Source organism: Crassostrea angulata, chromosome 7 (genome assembly GCF_025612915.1).
Source record: "Crassostrea angulata isolate pt1a10 chromosome 7, ASM2561291v2, whole genome shotgun sequence".
In the NCBI taxonomy this organism is placed as follows: Eukaryota; Metazoa; Mollusca; class Bivalvia; order Ostreida; family Ostreidae; genus Magallana; species Magallana angulata.
This window is the reverse complement of record NC_069117.1, coordinates 17025401-17037361: the sequence shown is the minus strand read 5'-3', so window position 1 is coordinate 17037361 and position 11961 is coordinate 17025401. Positions and strand designations below refer to the sequence as shown.

General features: G+C 32.3%; 2 protein-coding genes across 2 annotated transcripts; both read right to left on the bottom strand.

Moving 5' to 3' along the window:
* Positions 1–295: 295 nt before the first annotated feature.
* LOC128156082 (uncharacterized) lies at positions 296–2529 on the bottom strand. The gene is made up of 2 exons (XM_052818076.1): positions 2362–2529; positions 296–799 (listed from the first exon to the last, which is right to left on the bottom strand). The coding sequence occupies exons 1-2, from the start codon at positions 2507–2509 to the stop codon at positions 393–395; spliced, it is 555 nt and encodes a 184-aa protein (XP_052674036.1). The 5' UTR covers positions 2510–2529; the 3' UTR covers positions 296–392.
* A 4171-nt stretch (positions 2530–6700) lies between these two features.
* LOC128156107 (uncharacterized) lies at positions 6701–9565 on the bottom strand. Its single transcript, XM_052818117.1, has 4 exons — positions 9405–9565; positions 8732–8901; positions 7886–7966; positions 6701–7041 (listed from the first exon to the last, which is right to left on the bottom strand). Exons 1-4 carry the CDS (start codon positions 9416–9418, stop codon positions 6914–6916), a joined length of 393 nt encoding a protein of 130 aa, XP_052674077.1. The 5' UTR covers positions 9419–9565; the 3' UTR covers positions 6701–6913.
* Between the last annotated feature and the right edge of the window lie 2396 nt (positions 9566–11961).

Sequence of the window (11961 nt, the reverse complement as noted above, 5' to 3'; positions counted from 1 at the left end):
ATTTATTCAGTATTGTTTGTTACAAGTTATAATTCACTACCAAGACTGGGCCAAGAGAAATAGATTATCCAAAAAAAAGTTCAAGAATAAAGCCATGAAATTCGATGAATGAGATTCTACTTCATATGAAGTATACATAACAAAAAATAATTTTTCTTTGCAACTGAATACTTTCAATAATTCTGGGCTCTTTTTATAAACATCTTCATCGTTTTATAAGTATCCCATTAAAAGCTTTGCATCTTACTGAGCTCAAGTTTGTTGGATAAGTATAAAAAAAAAAATTAGAGGAAGATACTATATCGCGATTGTTTTTAATTTTCGTATCTTTATTTTGTTTTATAAACAGACCAAATAAAACATTAAAAACTGACACAAAGCAAATGAAGTTTTTAAAATGGACAACACCAACTTCCAACATGGCTAAGATCAAATGTTTGTCCATTAATATTTATTGTACTTCCGCTGGTACCAGAACTGAGCGTTTTGCTAAGTGACGTCATATAATGAAGTAGTTCCGATGGAGACATGGTCGATAGACGGCGCTCCTCTCGCTGATAAATTTGGTCTAGGGACTCTTTGTTGGTTACATTAAGATATTCTGCATATCCTAAGAACTGCATCAAGTACTCTTTCGTTTCATTTCTCAAATATTCTTGGGCTATGACTTCAAAATCTATGGGTGGTTTTAGGTCCCTTTTCTCCCGTCGACTATCTTTTTCAGAATCTTCGTCAACATCGTTTATGACATTATTGGTGAATTTGGCAAACCATTCCCGCAGAAAACTCTTAACTTCTCCTGAAAAACATGAAGAATTTAATGCTGTCACAATAATATGAAATTTCATAGACAGCCAACTGTCAGCTGCATTCCAGTTTCTGCCTGCTTTCTACCAGCTAGCTGCTTAATAGAACCATTTTAACAAGAGCTTGGACTTTAGGTAGTTGTCAAACGACAATGTGACGTAGGTCTGTCTAGGCCACTCAGCCATGGCTCTTTGAAATATACAGGATTTGTCTGGCTGAAGACTTGTTGATTTCAATGAGCTTTCACTGAGTGGGAAGCAATGAAATAGACAGGCATACGTCACATTGTTGTTTGACACAACTACCTAAAGTCCAAGCTCCTGTTATAATGGTTCTACTAGTATTGCTTAATGCTAACTGCTTACCGCGCTCTTGCTTCTGCGAGTATGCATGTGCAAAGGCGATATAAGCAGTGATATTGTGCATTCAAAACGCTATTGAAGTTATTGTGATGTACCGAAGATATTTCAGCCTTCTTGGCATATTTTATTTTTGAGCTGCCTGTTACGGAACATTGCAAAATAAGCGTTTAGTGAAAATGTTTTCACTATATAGAATGCAACGACATGCAGAAAAAATGAAACTGTTTATTGATGAGCAAAAAACCAAGGAGAATAGAGGTTGATTCGGTTATTATCTATACATAACTTAGAATGATGTTTGGATAACACTATACCGTTTATTTAAGTAAAGAAACGGATGTGGATTAGAAATATCTATTGAATATTTTGTTTCACTTTCATACGGGTTAGGACCCGAAAATGGATGCTCCAGGAATGTTCAGTAAACACAACAGTGTTGTCCAGCTAAAAAAATGTAACCTTTCCCAAAATATATTAAATATTTAAGTATGACATCTTTTTAGTCATATTTGCCCGCGTGCAGAACAAGGCAATGCGGTAATCTGTAAACAATAACAAAAAGCAGTTGACACCGACATTTGACTGTCGTACATGCATATGAAATTCAATGTCAGTGTTAAATACGGGGGACTATTTGAAAAATAAATGTTGATTAATTCGGGTACTAATTATTACAATGTTTCTATATAACCTTTATTTTCTTTCCAAATCGAAGGCACTTGATGATAAAATAGTATCATTATATCACTTAATCACATTTTCACTAGAAATTAAGAATGATAAAAACGAACAGAAATCGTGTAACTTTTTATATAACATACGCAGTTTAATTAATCTCTTGAATAGCTGTAACTATAACTTTTCAGAAGAATCTTTTTAGAAGAAATTAATGTTCTCTCCGGACAGCTATACAGTTCTCCAATATTACCTACAAACAACACCTTATTCACAATATGATCTGTATAGGATCGGCCAAGTTCCGCAACTGATAAGCCAGGTAGTATGAACGCAATAACGAAATATCCATAATTAATATACGGCATATATTACAAGCGTACTATGTAAACAGAATCATGTAAAAAAGACTCGATTAAAAATAAGAATTTCAGAAATTATAAAGATTGTTGTGTATACTAATACTTTAGGGCATGTAAGATTAAAACGAATCATAAAACCAATAAAACAATGTTACCAAAGGAGCTGAAGACCGACCCCTGCAGTCGCAGCCTTTGATCGGTGGGGCTGGCACCACTAGTGGTCAGCGACAGAGTGAGGGCCACCAGGAACGGGAGCCACGCACGATTCATGATCGTTGTTTGTTTTGGGTTTCTCTGTGTCATTCGGTAGCACTGACATTGATAACCCGTATCTCGGTTGATATAATACTAAGTATACTTCATTGTATATATGTGGGTATATAGGACAGTGTTAAAACTATTAGGATATAGAGTTTTATCGAACACTGTACTTATTTACATACACATTTATAAATAAACAACAATTAACAACTAAATTGTCGGGAATTAAGAAATCTATAACGATTAACAATACATATAATGTGTATACATATTCTTAAAGGGGTATGTGCACGATTTTGGTCAAATTCTATTTATCTCTTTTTATTATTTACAATGCTTTAGGAATGCATATCTATAAATGATCAAATAAAATTTGAGACTCAGTCGTAGAGGTATTTAAGCGAGATACAAAGCTCATAAATCTTTGTCATGTAAACAAGGGTCGTGTCCTGTTTTTGTTTACGTAGGTTCAATATACCAGTAAAAAATCTTTTTCAAGCTGATAGGTCTATCTTCCCATTCGTTTAAGCATCAAAAAATATTCTAACGTTTAGGGCAGTTATTTTAGGTCTAAAACTGGAATGTTCACTTCAACATTCAAATTGTAAACAAAAACTTTGTTTACGTAGCCAATAATTGTAAGCTATGTGACTCGCTTATAACTCAACGTATGACACTCAAATATTGGTTGCCTATTAAAAATGCTCTTCTAAAGCATTGTAAACATTAAATAATTTTTGACCAAAATCGTGGCCATGCCCCTTTAAACGTAACTTGGATGTTAAAGGGGCATGGTCACGATTATGGTCAAAAATTATTTTTTCGATTTTAATTTTTACAATGCTTCAGAAAGACAATTTTAAAAGGCAACAGAAATTTGAGTGTCATTTCTTGAGTTATAAGCGAGTTACAGGGCTTGAAATTCTTCGCCGTGTATACAAAGCGTTTGTTTAAATTTTGAACGTTGAAGTAAGAATTTTAGTTTTAAACCTAAAACGAATGTTTTAAATGTTAAGAACTGTTTATCTATGATTAAAATAAATAATAGGATGAACAAATAAGCTGGAAAAAAGATTTTTTACTGGTATATTGAACCTATGTAAACAAAAACAGGGCACGAGCCTTGTTTACATGACAAAGAATTGTGAGCCCTCTATCTTGCTTATATAACTCTACGAATGACTCTCAATTTTTTTTTTATCATTAGAAATGCATTTCACAAGCATTGTAAGTAATAAAAACATAAAAATAGAATTTGACCAAAATCGTGACCATGACCTTTTAAGAATATATATATATATATATATATATATATATATATATATATATATATATATATATATATATATATATATATATACACACACTCACTTGGCTCAGTTACAAATAGATCTATTATGAAAATTTCAACAACAAAAAATTACCGTTGCAGTTATTGACCATCTGTATTACCACAAAGATAATTCAAACCTTTATATACAGTGATTTCAAAATCAATTTCAATTAAATTGACAAAATGCAAAAATTAAGCACGTTTTGCTTGGCCCTAATTGGTCAAGAGTTCACGGAAGGTCGAAGTTAAGGATCACGAACCCGTCGACATTTTTAGCCGGTCTATGTATTTATAAATCCGTGAGATGAATGATCCGGTGTAGGATTTATCCTAATCTAGCTATAGTTTAGGATTTTATCCCGGAAACTGGCATATAATTTCCCAGCACGGAATTTTCATTTCTCCAAAGCCGGTACACCCATTAACAGTCATTTTACATGACGTATGAAGAATCAATGAACACATCCTCCCTTATGCGAAAGACTCATGGTGAAATCGGAACATGAAATGTTCACAGAATTTAAAACTTCACATAATGTATGTGTACTCCGTTATCAAATCCTATACTCACGTGATTAAATTCGTTATATAAGTTATTTTATTTTTTGAAGTTATTCAATGACATATAAAGTTAGCATGAAAATATAAAATTTAGTTCTGTTAGTTCTATATACAATAATAATTTTCCTATAAAGGAAAAAAACTGTACTTACAAGTCTACTTACTAGTACTTCGCAAGATTGTCAATTGATTATATGGTGTTTTTTTTCCTGCTGTCTTTGGTCTGAAAATAGGAAAAAAAGTTACACTGGTCAATGTGGGTCATTTAAATCATAATATCATAATGACATAGTTGAGCCCCCCCCCCCCCCACCCTTAATATCTTACCATTGACCATTTCATCAAATGAAATCAGCATCTACCCCTTGGCTACATCTGTTAAATATTTGAATAATCAAAAATTCCTTAATTTGTGCCCAATCTACATTCATCCACTAAAATGACAAAATTCCAGTTTTTTATTTTAAAATGCGCCCTCTATCGCACAACAAACAACAATCAACAACCAAAAATAATTTAAGGTGTATAAGAAAAGAATTTCTGAATGGATTAAAGCTGGTAGATTTTCCCTAATATGAATCATGCATTTTCGTTCCTGTGTATTTCTCCAGGTATAAAGAGGGCAATCTTAGAATGTTTGACATATTATATTTGATTCAATTCTTTTTTACGTACAGGTATGTGTATTTATTAAGAAAATCAGCAAAAACGGTAACCTTGGACAGACTATAATAATAATACTGCTTAGTCTAGTTTTACGCCCTTTATTGTAAAACCGATATATGTGAATATAATTTTTGTATTCTATTAAATTGATACATATATACTAATAATTATTTCAAGAGGTCGTTTTCTCTATAGTTGATGTGACGTGATGTTCAGCTAATCGCACTCACCATTGACATATTTCTGGTATATTTTATGTATTTCATAGTCTCTTTATACCATTGTAAAGTGGTTTTGAGACTGAAATAGAACCATTTTAACAAGACCTTGGACTTTCAGTAGGACGTAGCTACCTATTTCTTGCGTCAAAACAAGTTTAAAATGACGGTTTTAACGAAATATGCACCGATTGCGTAGTCTTATCTCAAAAGCCAGACAAATCTTGTTGATTTCAGAGAACCATGGCTGAGTGGCTGACAAAAAAAGAATAGACAGGCCTACGTCACATTGCTGAATCTGAATATGGTACTACTGGAGTTGCAAAGCGTTGAGTTTCATATCAATTTAAATTTTCAACCATTGAATACATTAACTCGTAATTTACGGAGCCTTGAGGTTTGAATACACGATTTGATTACCACACAAGCTTTGGTGAGACCCGAGATTTTTTTTTTCACGTTTCCATTCCATATATATCAAATATATATGTTAAAAACAGTTGTCAGTGGAAATCATTCCTACCCAATACATGTATATTTGTACTGCTCAAGTCGAGATGTGTTGAACATGCCTGGCAGTTATATGGCCCTGGTTATCCCCACCTTTTCTTCTAATCTTATAATTGGTCAAATACCTTAACAATGATTGAAACCGTCATCCCTACAGCATGTACAATGTACATGCATATATTTGTTGCTCATGTCTGGCTGCATTGACTATTATGACGGGTAAGTTTACATAAAGGCGTGTTTTTATTCAATCGAGGAGGGGGGGGGGGGGTCTTTAACAAAAGAAAAAAAAACCCAGCAACGACCCACCGTAAAGTGTATCTCAGGTAACTGGCCTCGTGTATTTTTTCCAAACCAAATGCAAAAGTTCTTTTTTGCTTAATTTATCCAAGCTTTTATTGTTAATTTGCATATCTAGCTTTGGGAACATACTCAGGTGAGCAGAAAGGCCCATGAGTCATTATTTTGGATGTGACAATTTATTGACGTATAAAGCGATTACCTGATTTTTCGCACCACTTTGCCAATTTTATTCTAATCTACACGACTGTAATTTTTGAATCACCGTGACCTTGAAATTGTATATTACAACTATTTTTATAGACACAACACGACTGATGGCGAACTTTCTTCTCAAAGACTCGGATGATTATGATTTTATTAGATTTTAGACCTACTTCTATGTGTACAATCAATGTCAACTGAATCAGGTGATGTTGCAATTATGACCATACGTCATAAAGATAGATTTTATATTCTAAAAATAACTTAAAATTCGACATTCTGGCAATGAAATTTGACTATAATATCTGTATCACGAATTTTTGTTGCCGTTTCATTTTGCAATACAAGAAAGTTGTATGAAAGATGAATTCCAGATATAAAAAAGCCGTCACATATATAATTCATCATTTAATTTGCTAGTGTCCATAACGATAAAAACAGTTTAATATGTTTATATTTTTATTAAACATCTGAAAATGACACTTTATCAAACAAAATATAAACCACCACTCTCTTAAAGCATTTCTAGTATTCTTTTCGAAGTTTCAGTGTATACAGATGCAAAAAAAAAAAATAGAGTTACTTTTTTCTCTTTTTAATAAACAAAGAGATAAAATAAATCTCTACACCACTCTATTCTGTCTCTGGACGTCCTCAGCCAAATCGTAGACTGGGCATTCTGACCTGGGGGCTCTTTGTTGGCCTCATCTTGATTCTCAGCAAAGCGGCCACCTTGTCCACCAAGGAATCTCCATAACGAAACGAGTCGGGGACTCTCTTAACTAAACAAACAAATAAATAAATATGAATATGAACAATAATTATTTTTTAAGTGGATTTTATTTTTGGACACTACAATAGGGATTTCAAAGCTCAATAAATAATTTCGCCTGATTAACCTTATAAAACATGGAAGCTCTAAACTTGCAGAGACTGAATGGTCAACAATTTCTAAACCATCAGATCTACCTCAAAAATTAAATTCGATATTGTTGGACCTACGGTTAATGTATTACATTTGAATGTTCAGCGTTCTTGGAGTGGAGCAGTTTCAGCTAAAGTACGCCGCTTACAGTGCTTAAATATTGCCTTGCATTCATGTATACGAATAGGTATTTTCAGATTTTGGTTAAGATAACTCAAATCCACGCTTACTTTATTGCCATACATCGTGCACCTAACAATGATAAACATATAAAGAAAAAACCCTTCATAGTTTAGCCTAGATTTTAAATAATTATTCGTATCATATTCAAAGTAAGAACTTATATATACGTTTACAGATTCTAAAATGCTGGAATACAACACACCGGTGATGTTGTATTTGAAGACGCCGAATTGATTCAAAATTGTCAGAACTGGAATCTTAGATATTTTAGCCACACAACTTATACGATATACCAAATGCCATCAACTGCATATATTTATACTACATATTAGATATACATGTACCATTTTTGCGGCATTGTGCGTAAATTTATTATTTGAATTTAGAAAAATTCTCGTATCATTGAGCAATATTCATAACATATTTTTATGTTCACGTATAACAATATATGTTACAGAAGGATTCAAGGAAAGTAAACGTTGTTTTGCTTTCAGTTTTTATAACGCAAATAAACATACCTAAACTGTTGAGCACCTCGGATGAAGAATCATTTGGTAGTTCTCGAAATCGTAACTTCTTTAAAATAAGCTTCTTCAGGTCTGAAAATATAATATAACACAAAAATTAGAATAAATCACGAGCAATATGGCAACAACTTACTTGTTTAATATTTAAATTACCTTTTGCTATCTCTCATTATCAATTTCATCTATTTAATAAACAGCGAATTCAATATACAAAAAAATGCAATTATATTTTCAAAAATTGTTCAAGGTTGACGCATTTTTTTAACTTTGTAAAACTGAATAAAGTTTACGTTCCAAATAAATAAACATAACACTTTGACAATAATCGTTAAAGGTGTAGCTCCAAATCAAAAACAAAACACAACACAATCCTATATATCAAGTCTGTCGGCAAATGGTAATTTCATATATGGGGAATTTAATAGTATAACCTTTTAAAAGTCCTGAAAAAGTACAAATTCAAAACTGATTTCCTTCTATGCTGGTAGTGTATTTGTATCAATGAAAGTCATCAGTTTCAACACTTTCCCTAATGAAAATGTACGAACACACTTACAGAAACAATAACTATAATAACCTAACTATCCCCTTCTTATTAGGTAAACAAAATTCTCGAAGCGATTTTTAACAGTACACGTACTTTTGTGGGAGCTTTGATGCTAAGTGAGTAAGTTTTCATTAAGATTTTTTCCACTACGATTTACAATATCATTTTCGGAATAATTCAGCCAGAAACCATAATTGGACAGATTTTGAACATGCTGAAAAGACCATTAAGCTTTGTATATATAGACAGAACGAATTAAGATTGGAGTAATATTAAACATTAGTTCCCACCTTCTTCCCTTGTTCTCTGGTCCAAGACGGAATCATCATCGACATCCCTCAAATAATCGTCTTTGGTTTCCTCTGCTAGAATGTTTTCTAGTGCAGTTAGTCCGTTTGTATTTTGACACAGGATTGCTATTGCCCAGAGGGCGACCACGAAAACACGCAGCATGGCGGCGCTACAAGCGAAACAGTAATCGTATATACCTATTAGTGTAGGAAATGGCGTAACTGATGTTTAAATGCAATTAATCTAACATATAAAATTAGTTATAAGAATTAATATCATCAGATTTATTTAATATAGATCGATTTATGGGGTAACTTTCTCAGTATGTCATAATTTAGTTTTGCACAATTTGAATCGCTGCTACCATATGAGTTTAGCATCCGAAATAATATTTTTCTTTCATGATTTTTATGAAAAATACATGCTTTAAAAGGCATATTAATGAAAATGATAAATTTAAAAATTCTGATAAAAAAAAGTTGCCTCATATTAGTAGATATATGAATTTCTTCTAAAAATTAACATAAATTTTGCTAGAAGTAGTTAAAACAGTTTAGATTATTATTTTATTATTACCATAAAATGAAACATTTCAAGTTTAACATGTACATTTCTTGCATCACCATGATGCAATTTTTGTCAAGTTTAAGAAAAAAAATATGATAAACTTACCTGGAAATATTCATCTTAATTCTAGTCGAATTTCAAATTCAAAATGGACAGGTCTATCCGGGAAGAATAGTTTTATAGACGCTCAGCCAATCAGATAGCAGTGGGAGTTAGTTTGTCAAGAAGAAGATGACGTGTTGGAGAGATGTGTCTTGTGTCCGACAAATAGGAAATTTACAGATTATGATATTGTAAAAGAGAATACAACAAAAGATTATCGGAACATCGTCAGACAGCTAACACGCTCGCTTGTTTCCGCCAGCAACCATTAGTGTTGGTGCGAAATTCGACCTCGCAGCTTCTATTCAAATGGTGCGCTGAATCTGTGAAGGAAGTACTGTAAATTGCTAATTACCAATGAGCATTAGTTGTCCAGTCTTTCACGACTTTTTGACAGCAATTAACAGAGTGGATTCATACCGCAATATATTATTTTTTTTTCGACGATTCTTTTCTGATTTTCGTGGGCGCTGGAAAATGTGACACGCGCAATCTCCTCCGTGAACCAGGGTCATTAATTATGAAGATGGTCCATATTGAATTTCAGTTTATCTTGCGCATCTTAATGACGACCTTTAGTTCAAATGTTTGGGTTTTAATCAGAAAGTAAACAAACGTTTCGGATTGTCATACAATGCAATAGAGTATAAATATGAAGAATTTAAGCATATTGCTTTGTTGAGTCAAAAAATGGAAATTGGACTCAAACAATTCCACAATGAAACCGTTAATGGCGCCTTTCTCGTTACAATTAAAAGAACGTAGAATTGCGCCACTAGTCATTAGGGGTAATAGGTAGGTGAGTCGACAAGCCTTGCACTTCTAGATTATACAAATGGTTTTTCTACGCAAATTTACGTAAATAAGTTATTGGTATGAGAATGCATTCCCTTTGTTGAATGAGAATTCGTGAGAGATCTACAGTCAGTAGAAAATAATAGTATTACAGTCAACAGATATATGAAGTATAAACATGATCATTATCAAGTTCAAAGAGAACTTCTAAAACAATAAAGTCATGATAAGAATGGGTTTATCATGTCAACTATAATATCATATGAACAGCTTGGTCACTCAAAGGGAGCTGATTAAATGTAACTTTCTGATTTTTATTTTCAATTATGTCGATCTTACCTGTTTTAAGTCTGTTTTATTGATTTTTGTTTGGGTTTTGTAAGCCTTTTGCTTTTTGCATTTACTTACGAAATATAAAGTGTTTGTTTGATCTTTTTTAGTTCTCATAATTTGATCTTCTAGCACTTCTTCTATTGTCGCCCTAGGACAAACCTATATAACTTGGAATTATGTAAACCTTTCAGGTTACCCTTTTGGGAGTTGATTTTTTCTCTCTCAGTCCTTTAGTCTACACCTGGAAGGTATATCAAACAGATTTGATGTCGTCGTTCCCAAGGTACCCGATAACAACTATATAATTTAGTATTTGATAAATTGCTTCATTGACTATTTAATAGTATCACAATCATTTGGGAAAGGAAAATAAGACTAAATCAACTAATCAACTAAGACTAGATAATGTCCTTTCCGATATATTTCATTTTATCAAATAAAATATACAACACGACTATTTCATTTTATCAAATAAAATATGCAACATGACTACGTCATATTGTATATTTTATTTGATAAAATGAAATATATCGGAAAGGACAATAAGATTACTAAACCAACGGGATACGTTTTGTATTTTCAATATACTGAGTATATATACAAACTCATCTGACCCAGTTTACAAATTCAACGTTTTCCATTTTTAGTCGGATATTATAAATGAAGATGAACAAGCTCAACTGTACAGATGAAAATGTTTGGCACATTGAATATTAGGTAGAATAGAACTAGTTTATTTGCTATGACATTATGAATTATAAATGACAACAAATGATAAATATGCATATTGGTAAAAGCAACTAATGATAAATGTGCTCTTAAAATGCATGCTACATAGTAGTGCATTAGATAGGTTTATTTATACAAACGATATTGCATTATACAGTTTTAAACGAAGAAACACAATCTAAATTGCAAACATCCTAAAATATATAATCGAATTATTTGTTATCCTCAGAAATTGAGCAACAAAATGTTGTACACGCATTTTATCTGCTTCGCGAAGATTATGAGGAAACATAAGTTACATCGCTTTGAACATTGAAGGTTTGGAACAGAAATAATTGTTTATATATATAAATAAATAAATAAATAAATAAGAAATTCAATTCTTCAAAATCTACAAATGCATCTAACATTGACAATTGCTCTATCACTAACTCGTAGAATGATAGTGTATACTTGACAGGAAACGTGTTATCGAGAATGTCAGGTTGGCGAGAAGGAAATAGTCTATAAGAATTTGTACCATAAATATTTTGATGAAGTTTCTTAATCCGTTAGCTTTAGGTGACGTCACAGTAATTTTTGTACATGCCTTCATTTTTAAGTTAACGATTAAACTTGGGTCCACAACGAAGACAAAATTGTATAACTATTCAAGGTTTCAAGTTATACTGTTTTATACCAATCAAATTTCAACATGTGTATT